This window comes from Dendrobates tinctorius, unplaced genomic scaffold, assembly GCF_039654945.1.
Source record: "Dendrobates tinctorius isolate UK_male_01 unplaced genomic scaffold, ASM3965494v1 ptg000237l, whole genome shotgun sequence".
NCBI lineage: Eukaryota > Metazoa > Chordata > Amphibia > Anura > Dendrobatidae > Dendrobates > Dendrobates tinctorius.
Genome location: NW_027361904.1, coordinates 8,677,395 through 8,698,359, shown reverse-complemented (window position 1 = coordinate 8,698,359; position 20,965 = coordinate 8,677,395). Strand labels below are relative to the sequence as shown.

The window sequence follows — 20,965 nt, the reverse complement described above, 5'->3', positions numbered from 1 at the left end:
CTGGTGACACTGACTTCCTAATGAATCCTCTTGCCAGATTCTCCCTGATGTATTGAGACATGGCCTCTGTCTCCGGGAGAGATAGGGGATAGACTCGACCCCTGGGAGGCTCAGCATCAGGCAAGAGGTCAATAGGACAGTCATAGCGGCGATGCGGTGGAAGGGTCTCCGCCGCCTTTTTGGAGAACACGTCCACATACTTTCGATTGTTTGGGGAGCAAGGAGAGATCGGCGGGAACCTCGTTGGAGGCAACCTGAACGCACTCCCTCAGACATCTACCCTCACATGATTTACTCCACCCAATAATCCTCCCTGAGGACCACTCTATATGGGGGGAGTGGTACCGCAATCAGGGGACCCCTAGAAGTACCTGGTCAATACCCTCGGGCATGACGAGGAGGGATATCGTCTCCTGATGAGATGGAGCCACTGAGAGTAACAAGGGGATGGTCTGGTGGGTTATCTGTGAAGGTAGAGTGGCGCCGTTCACCACTCTGACGGTGACTGGTGTAGACATCTTAACCAGGGGTATAGCGTGCCGTTGAGCGAAGTCTGACGACATAAAATTGCCCTCTGCCCCGGAATCCACGCAAACCTCCACCGCCAGAGTGGAATAATCAAACTCAAGTTTCCCCTTAAAGGACAGCTTGGAGGAAAACGTCGCTGATTCTAGCCTCCTACGGCCACTAGACGCAAGCGTTCTTCCAGTTGCTGTGGGCACAGGTTGGCAAGGTGACCGGACTGCCGGCAAACATGACAGCGGACCGGGGCCTGGATCCCTCACGGGAAACCCCCTGACGCTCGGACGCCCGATCGGAAGATTCCAGAGGTTTAGCAAAACTAGGTGCCAACCTAAACCTCTGCCTACACTGGTCCCGCTCCAACCTTCGCTCGGCGAAAGGAAGATCTATACGGGTGGAGACAGTGATAAGCTCCTCCAGTGTAGCGGGAATCTCCCTGGTGGCCAGAGCGTCCTTCACATGGCCAGCCAAACCTCTCCAGAATGCCGGAATGAGGACCTTATCTGGCCACTCTAACTCAGAGGCCAGCGTCCGGAACTGGATGGCAAAGTGGCTGACCATGGACGAGCCCTGTGACAATGCCAGCAGCCGGAGCGTGGTGTCATGGGTGACTCGTGGTCCCAGGAAGACCTAGAACCGCGAGACACTCTGCACCACATGATCACCACGCTCCCACAGCGGTGTGGCCCACTCCAAAGCCCTGCCCGACAAGAGGGAAATAAATCCCACTTTAGCCCGCTCAGAGAGGAATCGTGCGGCCAGCAGCTCCAGCTGTATAGAGCACTGGCTTACGAAACCCCTACAAGAAGCACTATCACCAGAGAACTTCTCGGGCAGCGGGAGGCGGGACAAAGTCGCGGCAGGGATGGCTGAGGTCACACGGGAGACAGCCTCTGTGGCTGCCTGAACAGCGACCGCAGTAACATCCGCAGCTGAGGCTGGACGCTCGAGAGCCGCCAACCTGCCCTGCAGCTGCCGGATGTACTGCAGCAGTCGCTGTTCGTCCTCCATTAATAGCCAGACCCTGGCGCTAGGATAATGTTAGGGCTGGCGGAACGCAATGTGATAAAACACTCTGGGATCGCCTTTGCTGGGGTCAAAGGTCACGTGCGTTCAGCATTAAACTCAGGCGCAGAGCTGGGATTCGTGTATAACTGACCCTGGGTCAGGTTTATTACCAGTGAAAGCAATGCAAAAGGAAATAAAACATAAAACAAATCCTTGCCTGTCCGGCACTAACTAAACAATGGACAACCTAACTACCAACTGGCGGGCTTCTCCCGTCCAGCCAAACCACAGTTGCAGTGGGCACTGCTTCCACTCACGTGTGTCTCTCACACAGACAGGCTCTCTGTGTTCCCAGGCTGAGACACTCACACAACCACCTGGCATCCTTTTATATCCACCTCCCATTATTCATTAGCAAGCAGGTGCGATACTGACCAGACTAGGCCACATAGGAAAGGAATCTGGGCGAGATATACCTGCCCTCATCCACTATTCCCACATCATTCTCACATATCCCCCCCTTCTGCTCAGACCACTCCGGTCGAGCAATGACACCCGCCAAACAGTGCACTCGGGACAGGGCATCTGCATTCCCCATCTGTACCCCTTTGCGGTGCTCCACCGTAAAAGTGTAGGCCTGCAGGGCAAGGAACCACCGGGTCACCCGGCTATTCCGTTCCTTGTTCAAGTGCATCCACTTGAGAGGGGCATGGTCAGTGATCAGCCTGAACCTTCGGCCCACCAGGTAATATTTGAGGGCCTCTAGAGCCCACTTAATGGCGAGGCACTCTTATTCTACGACTGCATACCTTTGCTCGTGTTTATTCAGCTTCCTGCTGAGATAGAGGACTGGGTGTTCCACTCCGTCCCTCACTTGTGAGAGTACGGCCCCGATACCGGTATCAGAGGCATCCGTTTGTACCACAAACTCACTGCGGAAGTCCGGAGTCACCAGTACGGGCTGAGAGCAAAGTGCCCGTTTTAGGCTATGGAAGGCTTTTTCAGCCACTAAACTCCATTTAATCATGACGGAGTCTTTCCCTTTTGTAAGATCCGTCAGGGGGGTAGCGATGGCTGCAAAATTGGGTATGAACCGGCGATAATAACCGGCGATCCCCATGAAGGCTTGCACCTGCTTCTTGTTGACAGGTTGTGGCCAGTCCTGAACCGCCTGAATCTTATCAACCTGGGGTTTAACAATACCCCTCCCAATTACATACCCCAAATACCGGGCTTCTTCTAGCCCGATGTGACATTTCTTGGGGTTCGCGGTTAGACCTGCCTCCCACAGGTCGTCAATCACAGCTTGTACTTTCTGGAGATGAGTCTCCCAGTCCAAGCTGTAAATGACAATGTCATCCAAATAGGCCGAAGCGTACCGCCTATGTGGCCTCAAGACTCGATCCATCAGTCTCTGGAAGGTCGCCGGTGCCCCGTGCAGTCCAAACGGCATATACACATACTGAAATAAACCTTCCGGCGTGGCAAATGCCGTCTTTTCTCTGGCAGCCTCAGCCAGAGGGATCTGCCAATACCCCTTTGTTAGATCTAGGGTCGTAATATACCGGGCTTTTCCTAACCGATCTATTAACTCGTCGACCCGGGGCATAGGATAGGCATCAAATTTTGAGACCGCATTCAGTTTCCTGAAGTCATTGCAGAACCGGATGGTGCCGTCCGGTTTAGGAATTAGCACAATCGGGCTGGACCAAGCACTGTGCGATTCCTCAGTGACACCTAACTCTAACATTGCCTTCACTTCTCGGGAAACGGCTTCACGGCGCGCTTCCGGGATTCGGTAGGGCTTTACGTGAACTGTGACACCAGGTTCCGTTACGATGTCATGTTTTATTAGCGTAGTCTGCCCGGGTTTTTCTGAGAAAAACTTTTGGTTGTGAAGTAGAAACTGCCTGACCTCAGTCTTTTGCCGCTCCGAGAGAGTCTCTGCAACCCGTACCTCCGGCACGGTATGCGGGCAGACAGGACGGGCCAGCTCCGCTGACAAGGCAGACCGATCCTTCCAGGGCTTTATCAGATTTACATGATAAATCTGTTCAGGTTTCCATTTACCTGCCTGGTATACTTTGTAGTTTACTTCGCCAACTCTTTCCTTGATCTCAAAGGGGCCCTGCCACTTTGCCAGGAACTTACTGTCCACCGTGGGGACCAGGGTCAACACCCTATCTCCGGGTGCAAACGTACGGATCTTGGCGCCCCTATCATAGATTCTTTTTTGGGCTCCTTGAGCCTGCATCATGTGTTATTTGACGATAGGCATAACAGCCGCAATACGGTCCTGCATTTGTGTGACGTGATCTATCACTGTTTTAAATGGAGTGACCTGACCCTCCCAGGTTTCTTTTGCAACGTCTAACAGTCCGCGAGGACGTCGGGCGTACAATAACTCGAAAGGCGAGAATCCCGTGGAAGACTGGGGTACTTCCCTGATGGAAAAAAGCAAATACGGAAGTAAATAGTCCCAGTTCTTCCCATCCTTGTCTATCACCTTTCTCAGCATTTGCTTCAGAGTTTTATTGAACCGTTCAACCAACCCGTCTGTTTGAGGGTGATACACGGATGTGCGTAACGGTTCAATTTGTAACAATCGGCAGAGCTCCTTCATTATCCTGGACATAAAGGGGGTCCCCTGGTCGGTGAGTATCTGTTTTGGTATACCGACCCGACTAAACACATGCACCAGTTCCTTGGCAATCGTCTTGGTGGCCGTGTTACGCAAAGGGATGGCCTCCGGGTAACGAGTGGCATAATCCAAGATGACCAGGATATGTTGGTGTCCACGTGCAGACCGTGGAAGGGGCCCAACTAAATCCATCCCAATCCTCTCAAACGGGACTTCAATAATAGGTAGGGGTACCAAAGGGCTACAGAACCGGGGCTTAGGTGCAGAGGCTTGGCAGTCAGGACAAGACTCACAATATACACGAATATCGTGATGCATGCCTGGCCAAACAAAACAGTGTAATATCCTTTCGGTGGTTTTCTGGACTCCCAGGTGCCCTCCCATCACATGTCCGTGGGCCAGGTCCAGCACCTGCCGCCGGTAGGGTTTTGGCACGACTAATAGTTGCACTGTATCTTCCCCCTTTTTCTCTATCTGATAGAGTAAATCATTCTCCAGAACCATGTAAGGATATGCCAGCCTAGAGCCAGGTTCTACGGGTACCCCATTTATCACTTTTACATTTGTCCTAGCCTGAGAAAGGGTAGGATCCTTTATTTGCTCGCTTTGGAAGTCATCTTTCTGAACTTCTAAATCCGGCAAACGGGGAGGTGGACGGCTGTCGGCCTCCTCCTCTTCCCCGGTCTCCTCCGTATCACCCGCCATGACTGAAAACGGGAACGGCAGGTCATTTCCCGCAGACTCTTCCCCAGAGTCTTCCGGGGAGACCTCTTCCAGGGGTTCGGGACCCACACACGCCCTGGGAGAAGAATCATGTACACTATTACCCTGGGGTATCAACTGATTCTCCCACAATTGCCAGAAGTGGGGAAAATCCCGGCCCAGGATAACATCATGCAATAACGCCGGGACGAGTCCCACTTTATGTTGCACAGACCCATAGGAAGTAGTAATGCATATGACTGTGGTGAGGTACGAACAGGTGTCTCCATGCACACATGTTACAGAAAATTTGTCTGATGGTCCAGTCGGGGCTGACACCAGACTGGCCTTCACCAGAGTCACCACACTTCCCGAGTCTAACAATGCCACCACATTTTTGCCATCAACAGTTAAATCACACAAGTGTTTTTCCACATCCTTTTGACCGGCATTCACACTCACCACCCGTGCAACCATAGACATGCGGTTTTTAGAGTCTGTGACGTCGCACTGCATGGGTTCAGTAGTGACCGGACAGTTCGCAGCAATATGTCCCATCTCTTGGCAGCGGAAACACCTAACGGGCCCCTTGCTTAGACCATAGTTCGTTACTCTTGGCCTCGCAGTGCGGGCAGTCCCGTTTTCCTCCCCCACTGTCTTAGGGATTTTTCCATCTCCCCTACTCCCTGGAACAGTCTTACCGGTTCCACGTGGAGATGATGAAGAACGAGGTGGGGTAGCGTCGTCTCGGAGTCCTTCCGCCACGGAGTAACGTTCAACCAGATCCACCAGTTGATCTGCCGTCGTAGGATTTCCATGGCTTACCCACTTCCTCAGGGCTGGCGGTAGAGCTCTCAGGTACTTGTCCATGACGACTCTCTGGATTACTTCTTCGTCACGTGGATCAGGTCGAACATTTGGGACCGCGGTGGTTTATCCAGCTGATAAGTCCATTGATGCACTCTCTGTGCACAGACAGCGGTCGTCACTCCCAGCCGGGCCAAGATCTCGGCTTTCAATTTGTCAAAGTCCTGCGCGGCTTCAGGCTCTAAGTCATAATAAGCCTTTTGGGCCTCACCGGAAAGAAACTGGGCAATCAGGCCGGTCCATCGTGCCTTCGGCCATTTTTCGGTCGTCATTTTCTGCCAGTACCGACTCACGTGAATCACTCTCGACTCGGCTTCCAGGTTAAGCTCAGGTAAGCTTGCCAAGCGCTGCGCCACCTGCTGGAGAAGCGAACGATCGGTAACTCCTTCAGCTGGGCCATCATCACCCGATTAGCTTCTTGCTGGACGGCGGTGGACTGTACCAGCGCTTTCACCACATCCTCCATGCTCATGCTTGCAACGTGATGCCCGCGTTCTCCACCACAATGTGATAAAACACTCCGGGATCGCCTTTGCTGGGGTCAAAGGTCACGTGCGTTCAGCATGAAACTCAGGCGCAGAGCTGGGATTCGTGCATAACTGACCCTGGGTCAGGTTTATTAACGGTGAAAGCAATGCAAAAGGAAATAAAACATAAACCAAATCCTTGCCTGTCCGGCACTAACTAAACAATGGACAACCTAACTACCAACTGGCGGGCTTCTCCCGTCCAGCCAAACCACAGTTGCAGTGGGCACTGCTTTCACTCACGTGTGTCTCTCACACAGACAGGCTCTCTGTGTTCCCAGGCTGAGACACTCACACAACCACCTGGCATCCTTTTATATCCGCCTCCCATTATTCATTAGCAAGCAGGTGCGATACTGACCAGACTAGGCCACATAGGAAAGGAATCTGGGCGAGATATACCTGCCCTCATCCATTATTCCCACATGATTCTCACAGCACCAAATGATAAAGATGGTAATACCGTGCAGGGGTGGTAACCTGCTGCTCAGTAATGGCGGATGCTATATGGCGGTATACTATAAGAACACACGCGGGTTAGCGTCACCCGGTGTGTACAGGGGCGGACTCTGTTGCTTCACAGAGCCGCACTACCGCTGAACATAAACGCCGGAGCCTATTTGTGCTCACAGAGCTCGGCTAAAAGAGCGCACAGTGTACGGCCACAGAACTCTACCCAAGGACACGGGGTTAGAGTCCTTCTAGGCCCACTGAACATGCGGCGGCACTGCCGCGAGTGCCGCTATAGACGCTGGCTATGGAGCAGGTGCACTGAGGCGTGCCGAGTACCTGGTGAGGCCTGATGCCTGACTCAACCTCAGATCTACCTAAGCCTGGGCGCTAGCAGGCTAGGCTGCATAACACATGCGTACCAAGGGTAGGGGTTTCATAATGAGTCATTCACCAGAGACATTCATACGTGCATGCATCACTCACTCCACATAGTCTGTAAATACAGTCTATCCTAGCGCATGGGCGAGCGGCCATGCGAACCTTTTATAGCCACGGGCGTCCGGGACCTTCCTGGCTTCTCGGATGGGCCAATCCGAACACGCGCAGGACCTGAGCATGTGACCCTCGATCTCCAACGGGAGATCATTCCACGGGCATGCTCAGTGGCCCGACATGAGGACTTAGTCCCTGGAGAATCTCGCTGCTGATCAGAATGCATTGTCATAGCTGTGCCAGAGGTGGCAGCAGCAAGCAAAACCACGGAGTTGGCCTGGGCAGACCAATGGATCTGCTGAGCAGGCTCCACTGCGGCTGAAGAAGAATGGGAGACCGCTGGGTGCAAGGCTCTGGATTCCTGCTGTGCAGCGTCAGGAACCCGACGCCTGATGGATAATACAATGGAAAGGCACAATCGGATGGCCAATAGCATCCGACAACAATTTGACAAATCCGACTTTTTTCCCCATGTTTGGTGCCCCATCTGTCATCACTGACACAACTTTAGAGATATCAATGTTTAGGTCACGGAATGTTTGAATAACAACCTTACATATTTCGCTTCCTGATGTACTTGTTGGCACTGATACTAACTTTATCAACTCTTCTCTCATTGTGAGACCATCAGAATATCGACCAATAATGGCCAACTGAGCACGTTATGTGACCAGTAGTTTCATCAAGAGAGATCGAAAAATATTTACATTCACTTATATTTCTCTTTAATTGATGTTGTACATTTGTGTTCAGTCTCATTATTCGGTCTTTTATGATATTTCTACTGAGTGGTAACTCAGATATTCTCTTAATAATTGCATCTTTATTCTGCATATCGTCAAATAGAACTGGTGCACATCTTAGGAGAGTTTCTTTAATAGATTCTCCCTCACTGAGTGCTTTTCCATGCTGAGCTATGGAGTGAGCAATGCTCAAACTTGCAGACGTTGAATTTGTAGAGTCTTTTATAAATTTAGGCATGGAATTAGATTGGCTCTTGTAAAGGTGTAGCTGCCTGGAAATGTATTCCTTCCTTTCATCCTCACTTTTTTTCAGGAGCTGGGAATGATTAGTTTCAAAATGTCTATTTATATTCCACGTTCTGCTTACTACTGTTTCTGAACATAGAACGCAAAATGATCTGCCATTTTTTTCTATAATGCCATACATCTCGGTCCATGTCTCTTGAAAGGGTCGGCTACTGCTACTACCACTTCCTTTACTTAACCTTGGTTTTTTATTTTTTGGGTCCATCAGGGTGGCAGTGACAGAAGATAGAATTATAGATAGCCTGTTAGCCCTGCAGGCAATTAGAGGTTAACTAGCCTAACTGACCACAAGACACATGGCACATGTAACTGTCTTTTAGGAAAGGGCAGTGTTATGATGAGTCACCGAAGGAGGAAAAAACAAAATACTAGCTAAGTCCAGAAAAACCAGAGAGGTTGGCAGCTATCGGATTGCAGACCCCTGAACCTATCCACAACAACTGGCAGTAGCCGTGGGGGGTTCCTACGGTGCCCTAGACCCCTCGATCACAGCCGGAGAACTACATAGCCTAAAGACAGAAAGGGGAAAAACTAAACTGCCCCAGAGCAGACCCCAAAGCAATAGGCAGCCCCCAACATATAATGACGGTGAAGCAAGATGAAAACACTAACATAGATAGAAAGATAGGTTGAGCAAATGATGGAGCCCAAGCTAACTAAAATAGGACAGAATAGGAAAGCTGCTGTCTGCCATCCGCAAAAACCCTATCCAAAATGTGCCAACCGACTGATAGGAAAAACAGGCCCTGAAGTCGCTAGTCTTCAAAAGACTAAATCAGCACTCAGGTATATTCTGAAGACAGAGCAAAAGAACAACAGATCAGAGACAAAAATGGAATTCAGCTCACCCCCGGCCGGGGATGGCAGGACTCCCAAAAAACAAGGCAAAACAAAAACAAAACTGAAGTGTACAAAGCAGAGCAGAAAAACTTAGCTTTGAGACGCAGGAATCAGACTGGTCTCCAAGAATCCAGCAGGATCACCAGCGAGGCAGAAGGGCGTCGGCTGCCTTATATCCAGTCCTCAACTCCAGCCACCCAGTCATCATCTAGCTGCCCAGGTGTTTGGTAATCAGCCTCACTACCTTCCTTCACCAGAGGAGGGAGTTCATCAGACCTCAACGGTGAAGGGAAAAATGAACTCACAACAGGGCTGGGTTAATAAGCAGAGATAGGGGTTAATAAGGATGCAAAGCAGTAATAGTGGTGAAATGGAGTCTGCACTATGCTGATGGTGTTCCTTATGTAAATTAAGATGGCTGCTGCTATTTCTAATGGCGGTAAATGGCACCCATCTCACAGGCCCTCGCCTCTCCCAGCCTCCCCCTCACTTATCTCAGTAATGCTTGTTTATTTAACAATCCACGATACCCTGTAGATTGGATGATGTTGCTGGTTTTAACCATTATGCAGTTGCTGGTAATCACAAGGGGCCCCCAGAGATGCGATCTGCGGTAATCCGCTTCTCCCTGCTGTGCTCCGCCGGCCGGAAGTGAGGGCCCCTAGTGGCCTAACCAGAAGTAGCAGAACTAAACGCTCTCTGCCGGTGTTCTGTTGTTTTGGCCTACAGACCTCCGGCACAAAGTTTCTACACTACACGCGGCCACGCAGGAGCCGAGGACGAAAACCTCCTTCTTGGCATGCAGCCCCATACTTCTCTGTATGCGGCCACGTGTCAGCGAAAATGGCTACGAGTGTCAGCACTGACACGCGTGTCATAGGTTCGCCATCAGGGCCCTAGATCCTCCCACAGGGCCCCAGAGAGACACATGGCCCCCTAGAGCCCCTGCCAGCCTCCTACATAGCCCTAGAGAGACCCGCAGGGCCCCTTAGAGCCTGGGGAAGGCTGCAGGGACCTGGGGAAGGATGCAAGGGCCTGGACAACACTGCAAGGACCTGGGGAAGGCTGCAGAGGCCTGTGGGAGCCTGGGGAAGGCTGCAGGGACCTGTGGGAGCCTGGGGAAGGCTGCAGGGACCTGTGGGAGCCTGTGAAAGGCTGCAGGGACCTGTGGGAGCCTGGGGAAGGCTGTGGGAGCCTGGGGAAGGCTGTGGGAGCCTGGAGAAGGCTGCAGAGACCTGGAGAAGGCTGCAGGGACCTGGGGAAGGCTGCAGGGACCTGGGGAAGGCTGCAAGGGCCTGGGGAAGGCTGCAGGGGCCTATGGGAGCCTGGGGAAGGCTGAAGGGGCCTGTGGGATTCTGGGGAAGGCTGCAGGAGCCTGGGGTAAGCTGTGGAAGGCTGCAGAGGCCTGTGGGAGCCTGTGGAAGGCTGCAGGGGCCTGTGGGTGACTGGGGAAGGCTGCAGGGGCGTGTGGGAGACTGCAGGGGCCTGGAGAAGGCTGCAAGGGCCTATGGGAGGCTGCAGGGACCTGTGAGAGCCGGGTGAAGGGTGCTGGGGCCTGTGGAATCTTGGTGGAAGGGTCCGGGGGAAGGGTGTTGGGGCCTGTGGAATCTTGGTAGAAGGGTGCAGGGGCCTGTGGGAGCCTGGGGAAGGCTGCAGGGACCTGAGGAAGGCTGCAGGGGCCTGTGGGAGCCTGGGGAAGGCTTCAGGGACCTGTGGGAGCCTGGGGAAGGTTTTTGAGATATTAATATTTTAATATTATGATTTTTACCTGAATGAGAGAAAAAGGCAATGTTTAAAATGGCGCAGCATGGGCTATAGTTGTCGTTTTGATTTCATATTTTTAGACAATTTTCTTAATATATCCATTTTGGTGAATGTCAAATTTTATAGTTTTAGGACGCAAGTTTTTTGAGAAATTAATTTTTTAAGGTTATGGTTTTTACGTAAATAAGAGAAAAAGGCAATGTTTAAAATGGCACAGCACGGGCAATATTTGTCGTTGTGGTTTTAAATTTTCAGAAAAAAAATGATAATATATACATCTTGGTGTTTGTTAAATTTTATGGATTTGGCACACAAGGTATTTGAGAAAATAATTTTTATATGGAATAAAAGGGTATTACAATGAGAAAAATGGATCAGCGCCCATTATGGACAAACCATTTGACGCAAAGAGGTGAGTTTTGGATTCAGAGACTCAGGACATGAAACTCTACAACATATGTCAGACTCACAGCTACAAGTAGTGTGGTGGTTTTGGAGAAATTGATGCAGAAAAAGCCAATTTTTGATCAAAATCCAAAATGGCTGCCTGTTTTTTTTTTTAATGTTTCTGGGATTCCCGTTAAGATATCAGGTGTGAGTCAGTACTCAAATCGATCGGCTCGCCAAGACGGACGAAATGACACCAGGATCGAGTCGATCGGACGCACGGGCGGCATTCGAACAATGATCGGAATTTTGGACAAGCATTTGGCAAGCTTTGGCGCCAAAAAACGGACACGAGAAACGATCCGAAATCACACAGTGTTCATGGCAACACCGTTAAGTTTCAACTTCGGCTAAAAAAAATTGGTCGGGCGTCGCTTAGTTTTTTACTTCGTGTTTCACTGGGTGCCGTCAGCGGCACCCAGAATGGATCGCTCGCTATCGCTGCGCAATTTCCCATACAAAACTTTTATGCTCATATGGTCAATACAGACCTAAAACACGCTCCCGCACACTTTTTTTTTTCGGACATTTTTTCCATGTCAGAAATTAGAAGCTGTTGAAGTTAACCCACGTGTGAGCAAGCGTTCATCCACCATCTTGTTCCGCCATTACTCAGCAGCAGTTTCCATCTCTGCACGGTGGACCCTGGGCTGCGAACGCACCTCATATTTCCTCTTATATTATTGGTGGGTTCCGCGGGCCCTTACATCTATACGGAACCATAACCTTTAACCATAGTCCAATATCCTTTGGTTTCACCTAATACTAGGGCATACTGCCTTCCTTTGCCTAAAACCACCCAGACTTGTCCCCCATATGTCCTGTGTGCCTCCCCTAGAGCATCCATATAGCAATAATGGGGGAAACAGTTCTCAGGAGCCTTCTCACCGATTACACTTGCTAAAATTGCAAGCGCCTGAAGCCAGTTTATAAAAGTATGCGGTATCAAATGCCATCTGTTTTTCTTCCTCTTTTTTTGCTGTTGTCCATTTTCCCCCTTCCCAGATTAAACTTCTCTAATGGTAACAAGGAAAATATCTTTCACATACTCATCCCTCCAAATTTTTTTACCTCCTTTTTTTAAATGAGCCCCCAGTGGCCCCTCAAAACACACTTATACCTCCACTTTGCTCTATCATCTAGTTTTATCGTATCTGTTTTTTCCTGTTTGAACTGACACCAATACCTCTCCTTTCCCCGACTCACTTCCTGCAGCCGCTACCGCCAATGCTTCTTAGCCCCTGCCGGGCTAACCTGATCCAATAACCACGCTGTAGTTGGGCATGCCCTATTCCCCGATCCATTAGAAACATGCAGCTCCATCTCACAGTTGCTCCTGAACTTCTGGTTTTCTCTTTCTTTAAAAACTGGCCAGACCTTCTCATCTCAGCCTGTGCAAATTTGCTTCCTGGCTTGCTGGAGTTGGTTTTCTGGAGTTGTAGATCGTAGTTGCTGCTGGAGATTGAGGTTTGCTGTTTTTGGGTGTATGCTTTCGCCATTATCCTATTCTCATTTGGATTGTACCTTCCTCTCCTCTCTTTATTCCTCTCAATTTACTCAAGGTGAGTGTTATTATATGTAAGTTGCTTTTTGTTATCCCTGTGTGTCTTACGTGTATATACTCTAACATGTCTGTCCCAGGCCTCCTGGGGTAGGGAGATGGGACAGCTTAGGACATTAACCGGAGCATAGTAAGGTCGGAGACTCGGGCCTCTTTATCTTCAAGAGCACCTCTGGGAACAGGGATAGCTAGGGTCCCAGTACCAGAGACAGTTTGAGGCCCCCCTTTCCTTACCGAAGACCATCACAGCATGACATAGATTCTGCACCGATTAACATTCCTGTTCCCAGACCACACTATACACCTCACTGCTGAGGACCTGTTGGTAATAATGTTGCTGAATATCATTATTATCACTTCGCCGAGTGACAGATCACATACATGGAGCCAATGTGTTTAATTCTGATTTTTTTATGCAGTTATAAAGTACAAGAGCAGGAAAGGACTCATCACATCCACATAGGCAGATAATGGAGCAGTTTCTTTACATGTCGGCCTCCTGGTTTATGTAAGCTAGTGCGGGTGGTACAGGTGGTCTCGATCTTCTTCTGGTCCCTTGAGGACTTGCTTCGCCTGCATTCTTAGTTTCTGTCTAGGTAAATTTTGCTGGTCGTGGCCCCGTGCATGATGGAGGTGGTCCCGGTCCTCTTCAGCTGAAAGACAGCAACATTAAATTTGGGTGTTCTCACCAGCAGTGATGCACATTTTACTTCTAAACGAGAAGTTACCAAAAGATGGGGGACACGTAATGTAATACCTGCATTTCTTCATCTCCTCAGTATTTGCATAGCACTTTTGCAGTTTTTCTGCCAGTGGCTGCCACTAGGGGGAGCTGAATGTATAGAGAGCGCCCTCTATTGGCAGCTGTTGGGAGACAGTATGTTGTCACAAAAATTTTGCTGCGTAAAAAAAAAAAAATGTGGCCATACTGTAGATCTGACTTCACTTATCTCTGCACAAATGCTAAACATCCTCGCGGGGATCCCCCTGCATGGAGAGCTCTCAGGAGCTGCAGCTAGTAAGAATCGGCATCACGAGCTGCCAACGAGTTATTAATGGCAGCCAGGGACTTGACGAAGGCCTTCATATCTGCAGTCATGGTACTCCTAAACAAGAACGCATCATTTTCACTTACACCCGTTGGCCACCATTTTGCTGAATCAAACAAGGCCAAAACTACAATGCTCCCCTCTGTGACCATCCCCATAGCTTTCTCTCCCCCATGCGGTCCTCGGTGCCTTGTCTTACTGCTGCCGCACTAAAATCCCAGGAATCTTCATGCTGAAACCCCGGGCATGTGCAGGGATATCTCAGCTGGCTGTCGCAGACTAGCGTGCACGTCGTCATATCACAACATCCTCCTCATTATCATCCTCCTCCTCCCATCACAGCTTTTATTCTCTTGATGTATTGCAATCATCATATTATACAGCACTGTGCACTTACAATTGCTCATTTTGCCCTTTTACCCTGATAATTCTTCTCTTTTCCATTAGGACTATGACATCACGTGATTAATAACTGACAAGCTGAATCCTTCTAAGCTCGATGTACAAACAGGAGCTCAATTTTCTGTATGAGTCATCATTGCAAAGCTGAATCAGGAAAAAGAGACTTCCTGTTTTTTTTTCCATAAAGCAGAGAAAAGAGAAGAATTCATACAGAAAATTGACCTCCTGTTTGTACATGGAGCTAAGAAGGATTCAGCTCATCAGTTATTAAAAATGATGTCATAGACCTAGTGGAAAAGAGAAGAATTTTCTGGGTAGAAGGGCAAATGAGCAATTGCAAGTGCACAGCGCTGTACTATTAATTTTTTTGCCATCCACTTCAGTAAAATGGCTGACAACTGGTGGTCATTATATGGAAACAGAGAGTTGGCCGCTGTCCGGTCCTTCCCGACTCTTCTTTTCATTTTCCCCCATCACACACGTCGTCAGTCTTTTGGAATCAGCGCCGTAGCTTTTGGTGGGAATAAGGCCTCCTATGTCACTGTGCACCATGCTGTTCCGGGAAACATTGCAACGTGCGCCATGAGGCGCCCACAACGTCTTGAGGTGACGCACTTCAAAACGTCGCGCGCAGTGACAAAGTTTTTCTCTTGGCAGGAGCCACGACTCTGAGTGAAAAAGGCCGAAGAAATGCGCGAATCAGGGGAAAGAAAAACGAAGAGCCGCAAAAGACCACACGGGGGTGGCGAGACAGAAGAACAGTGATGTATTACATTGTTTTTTACACCCTCCATTTATTATAATCTGGGGTCTGTGATAAGGAACATTCAATTTGCTTCTAATAATTTTGATGCAAATCAAATCTCCGTAACAAATTATCAAGATTTCTCTAGTACAAATGATTTCCTCATATTAGTTCTAGATACAGTTTTCTCCGCTGTTTCTCAGGATATTAAAATCTGTTTTTGAATTTCCGCCATGGAGATAAGAAGTTATTCACAAACGGCATCTACAAAGCAAAGTATCTTCTCCCACATTTGGCTTCTGTTACCTTTTGGCATTCTGATGTCGGTATCGAAGGCCACTGCGGTGTCGTCCTTCACAGGCGGCTCGATTGCCAATAAGCCTCGCTCACTGGAAGTGGACAAACAGACATTTTTACAATCATCTGGACTTTTCTATGTGAGGTGACGGCTACAAGTAACATGTACGGACATAGGTGTCTTATCGGTTCCGTTGCTTGATACCTTGTCGGTGAGCTCTGACCTGGCACATCCATTCATTATATGGACAACCAAACAATTATTATTGTCATGATATGGATTTCTGAGAATAATCTGGCTTTAGAAAATTAGTTTTCAGGTTTTATATTGTTACAGTTTACAATTGTGGCCAAAAGTATTGATTTCAGACACATTTATTTTTTTTTTTACAGTTTGCTGCTACAATTTTTATTTTGGGAGATTGTATACAACATTTTTCCAACACCCAGTTGGAAGAATGTCTCAAGTGGGGTACCACAGGGCTCTGTCCTGGGCCCTGTATTGTTCAACATCTTTATCAACGATTTAGATGAAGGAATTGAGGGTAAACTGATTAAATTTGCTGATGACACAAAGCTAGGAGGGATAGCTAATACTAGAGAAGAGAGAGAGAGGATTCAAAAAGATTTAAATAAACTGGAGAAGTGGGCAGCAACTAACAGAATGGTTTTTAACAGGGAAAAATGCAAAGTGCTACATCTGGGCAATAAAAATGAAAAAAGCATATATAGAATGGGAGGAATAGGCCTAAGCAACAGCACATGTGAAAAAGACTTGGGTATACTAATAGATCACAGACTGAATATGAGTCAACAGTGTGATGCAGCAGCAAAAAAGACAAATGCAATTCTAGGATGTATTATCAGAAGCATACAGTCTAGATCACGGGAAGTCATTATTGCCCTCTACTCCTCTTTGGTCAGACCTCATCTGGAATACTGTGTCCAGTTTTGGGCACCACATTTTAAAAAAGACTTCAACAAACTGGAGCAAGTTCAGAAAAGAGCGACCAGAATGGTGACCGGTCTGCAAACCCTGTCTTATGAGGAAAGGTTGCAGGATTTGGTAATGTTTAGATTGCAGAAGAGAAGACTGAGAGGAGACTTAATAGCTGTCTACAAATATCTAAAGGGCTGTCACATTGTAGAAGGATCAACTTTATTCTCATTTGCACAAGGAAAGACTAGAAGTAATGGGATGAAACTGGCTCCGACAGGTCTCAATGAGCAGTTGAGCTTTATCTCCTTTCTATAATATGTGTCTTGGGATTTAATTTTTATTATCTCTGTATTGTGTGTTTTAATGTGTATTTTTTTTTCTTTTTGTATTCTCTAGTTGTTCTAGTCTGATCAAGTGCTGCATGGATTATGCAATGTGTCATTCTGAGAAATGAATCATCTGGCTTCTAACTAAAATGAATACTCTCCCCTGCATCGCCCTCTCTGGAAAATTGAATTACGGATTAGCGATGTGGGTGTCTGTTTCCCTTATCTCTTTATATGAATTAGATTATTAATATATTTGTATTGTATACTGTATGTCTATCTTCTATTTGTATAATTATATTCTTTATCTCTTTATATATTTCATGTGTATTTTATGACACTTTGGGTCTCACTTTAATGTTTTGGAATTAACTGATGTCAGATAAATAGTATCCTCACCAGATGGGGATTAATTTAATTGCACAGTGAGCCGCACAGTATATAGGACTGGCTGTCCACATCACATTTGGTTTTCACGTGACCTCCTTCTTTGCAGGGATGGTAGGGGTTAATATAGTCTCCTCGTGACGATTTGCACTACATGCTTACATCTCCATGAGTCCACTGTGCGCATGTCTCTGGCAGACCGCAATTCAGAGCATCGCTGACTGCGCCAGGAAGTGACGCATGCGGGCCAGTGACGTCAGCGCCACAGTGCTGTGACCCACAGCACCATGTTTGACAGCCGGAAGCGATGCACCTCCTGGCACAGATGATGGGACACATGCGCTGACACCGGTGATTCGTTAGGTCTAATGAAGGGTCCATTTAAGACCAAGCCTGACACAATGCAGCATAGCCGCCTGACGAAGCCAACGCGAAACGCGCGTTGGGGCTGCAAGGTGTGGGTCTCGATATACCACATGATGGGTAAGGAACCATAGGATATGGGATGGTCTGATATATACAGGGCACTTCTGCTCTAGTCACTATTATTATCGCTACTCACCACCCTACTGCCTTGCTTCTTTTGCTTGACATGATGGGACTGCAATAAGCACTTTATTATATAAATGATGTGGTACAATTTGGTTTACATGTCTTTATCTACCTGATTTCTCTGCTGAACATATCTCTTGTACTGTTCTACTATATGTCATATGTATTAAAATGTATGTTATGAAATTCTATGGAATAAATCTATAACTCTTTTACTATTTTTGGACTTAAGCTCCATATTTTTCTCCTGTTTAAACATACTCAAATTTGGAGCGTCCTTGCATCAATGGTTCCTCATTTGGTCTGTATTTATCTAGATGCCTTAAAAGGAATCTGTCACCCCATTTTAGCCATCAGGGGCTTATCTACAGCATTCTGTAATGCATTCTGTAATGTTGTAGATAAGCCCCCGATGAAACCTGAAAGATAAGAAAAACAAGTTAGATTATACTCACCCTGGTGTCCGGTCCGGTCCGGCGCCTCCAATCTTCATACGATGGTGTGCTCCTTCTTACTTCTGCCGCGGCTCCGGCGTACGTTATCTGCCCTGTTGAGGGCAGAGTAAAGTAATGCAATGTGCAGGCGCCGGACCTCTCTGACCTTTCCCGGCGCTTGTGCAATGCAGTACTTTACTCTGCCCTCAACAGGGCAGATAACGTACGCCGGAGCCGCGGCAGAAGTAAGAAGGAGGACGGCATCTCTAGAAGATGGGAGGCACTGGACCAGACCGCAACACCCACCGCACCAGACCGCGCACACCTGTGAGTATAATCTAATTTGTTTTTCTTCTCTTTCAGGTTACATCGGGGGCTTATCTACAGCATTACAGAATGTTGTAGATAAGTCCCTGATGGCGGTGCCGGCAGCTGATCGGGCTAAAATGGGGTGATAGATTCCCTTTAAAGGGTGTCTGGTTCTTGAAATCATGGTCTTCATCTGTTTGCACGTGTTTCCTTGAAGATAAACATGGCTGTCGTCATTACTTTGCATCAACAGTCTTTACAGGTAAGGACATTGCTGCTTTGTAAGATTGTCCCTAAATTAACCATTTTTTTCAGATAATCAAGAACTTCAGAGAGAGAGGTTCATTTGCTGTGAAGACATCTTCAAGGAATCCAAGAAATTCCAGCAAGTGCCAAGACTGTCTCCTGGCAATCTTTGTTGAATTGATCCCGTAGCTGTTTGTTTTTAATGTTTTATTTATTAACAAACAGCATATTACATGGCATCTGACTGTATAATACAAATATAAAGCTAGGCTAGTTCAACACAACAGCGAACATCATCTAAAACATGTCTACACCAGAAGCGTCAAGGTGTATCCACCAGTCTTGGAGAAGGAGCTATGCAATCTGTGGTATAACATTATAATTATCGGCAATATCAAGTCCAAGGTTTCCAGATATTTGAAAAAGAAACAAGATTATGTGTGGAGAGGGCTACTATCTCTTCTATATGGTATAGTTGGTCTATTTTCAGGATCAATTGTTGTTTACTTGGGATGTCAGTTGAGCGCCATAGAGTAGGTATGAGAAGTTTACCGGCTGTTAGGATAAAGGAAGCCAATCTAGAAACATCTTTCTTATCTCGGGCAATAGGGAAATTCAAGAAGATGTGCTCAGGTTTCAATGTAAAATTAGATTGTAGTACTTCATTCAAAATGAGGGTCACCTCGTCCCAAAATTTTTGTATACTCTGGCAGTACCACCATATATGAATGTATGAGCCTTCCCTTTCTCCGCTCCTCCAACACTCATCTGACATAGTAGGGAACCATTTATGCAATTGGGAGGGAGACGTGTACCAGAGAGTAATTGTTTTATAATTATTTTATTGTGCCCTTACGCATTGTGAGGGTCCGTGTGAGTATTTATAGATGAGTTTAACTTGGTGTTCAGTAAAAGTAAGGCCCAGATCTTTTTCCCACCTCAACAGAAAAGCCCTTTTTAAAGAGGTTCCTCCTGTTTGTAAGATGTTGTATAGTGTTGACTACTTTTTTCTGTGTTTTTTGTTGGGAGCACAAGGTTTCATAAATAGTAAGTGTTCTTGTTAAATCCCCAGTGGTTATTAGGTGGCATATATTCTTCTTGAGGGATTCATAATGAATGAAGGTGCAGTGTGACATTGTGGGGAGTGCTCTTAACTCCTAGTAAGACTCAAAAGCACCACATTTGCTTAACTGATCTAGATGTGGGGATGTGTCCAAGAGTTTGAGTTCCATCAAGTCTTGGGTTATAATATCTGAGGCTCTATTTAATGGGGAAGGGGATGGGGCGAGAAGAGGTGCTACCGACCTCCAACTTCTAGCTGCGGTCTCCGTGAGTTTGAGAATCAGATTCTATGTGTTGGTGCTGGGGATAAGATGATCGCCCGGATCCCGTAGCTGAATCCTTTTTTTTTAGGATTCAGCTACTGGATCAGTTCAACACAATCGCCAAGCTTGCACAGGAATGGCAGCAGGAAACTAGGGCATCTGTACGTACAGTGAGGAGAAGGCTTTTCGAGGCTGGTCTGATGGCAAGAAGGGCAGCAAAAAAGCCAGCTCTCTCTAAGGAAAACCTCAAGGACAGACTAATATTCTGCAGGGACTGGACTGTTATACAATGCAGTGCAATATTCCCTAATGGAGCCACTTCACGATGTTTGGGTTTATCGTGAGTTCTATGTCATGCCAACAGTAACACATCCTGAGACCCTTCATGTGTAGAGTTGCTTTTCATCCAAGTGGCCTCACTCACTATTTTGCTGAGAAACACTGCCATGAATAAGGAATTGGATCTAAGCATCTTCCAAGAGCAACTTCTTCCAATGATCCAGGAGCAATGTGATGATGAATAATGACAGAGACCAATTCACAAGGCAAAACTAATAACTAAGTGGCTCGGTGAACTAGAACATTGAAGTTTTGGCTCCATGACCAGGAAACTACAGATGTTAATGCCGTTGTGAACTTGTGCTGAATCTTCTAAAACTAGGTGGAGAAGCTAAAACCTAGAAATTGTGATAAACCCCAAGCACTGATTACACAAGAATGAGCAGTTATCAGTCAGGATTTGGCCCAACACCTGATATCCAGCTGCTGGGGCAAGGGGCAGAAGTCTGGAAAAATAAGGGTCAGCACTAGAGGTGAGCAGATCGCTTTGTGCAACCATGGTCCACGGTCAAGGTCAATGCTCTCTGGCTGTGGACAGGAGCTGTGCAATCTTCCTGAGTTTCTTGGTTCCCCAGCGCTATGTTTAATTTCCAGGCCTGGTGTGATGTCATCTGTGCGGTACATAGGTGACATCTTGTCAGCCCAGCTAATCATAAGCCGATCCTGGTTTCCCAGAGGGTAAGAAAATTTGCGGAGTTCCTGTCCACAACCCTAGAGCATTGACCTTTACCGTGGACCATG

At 47.5% G+C, this 20,965-nt stretch overlaps 1 protein-coding gene across 1 annotated transcript in view; it reads right to left on the bottom strand.

Moving 5' to 3' along the window:
• Nucleotides 1-13,268: 13,268 nt before the first annotated feature.
• Nucleotides 13,269-20,965, bottom strand: part of PRAP1 (proline rich acidic protein 1) — a 63,271-nt gene continuing 55,574 nt past the window's right edge. The window contains exons 4-5 of the mRNA XM_073556644.1: nt 15,376-15,458; nt 13,269-13,526 (exon numbers count right to left, since the gene is read on the bottom strand). Coding sequence (XP_073412745.1) covers nt 13,387-13,526; nt 15,376-15,458 — 223 coding nt within the window. The 3' untranslated portion in view covers nt 13,269-13,386. The remainder of the gene's footprint in view (nt 13,527-15,375; nt 15,459-20,965) is intronic.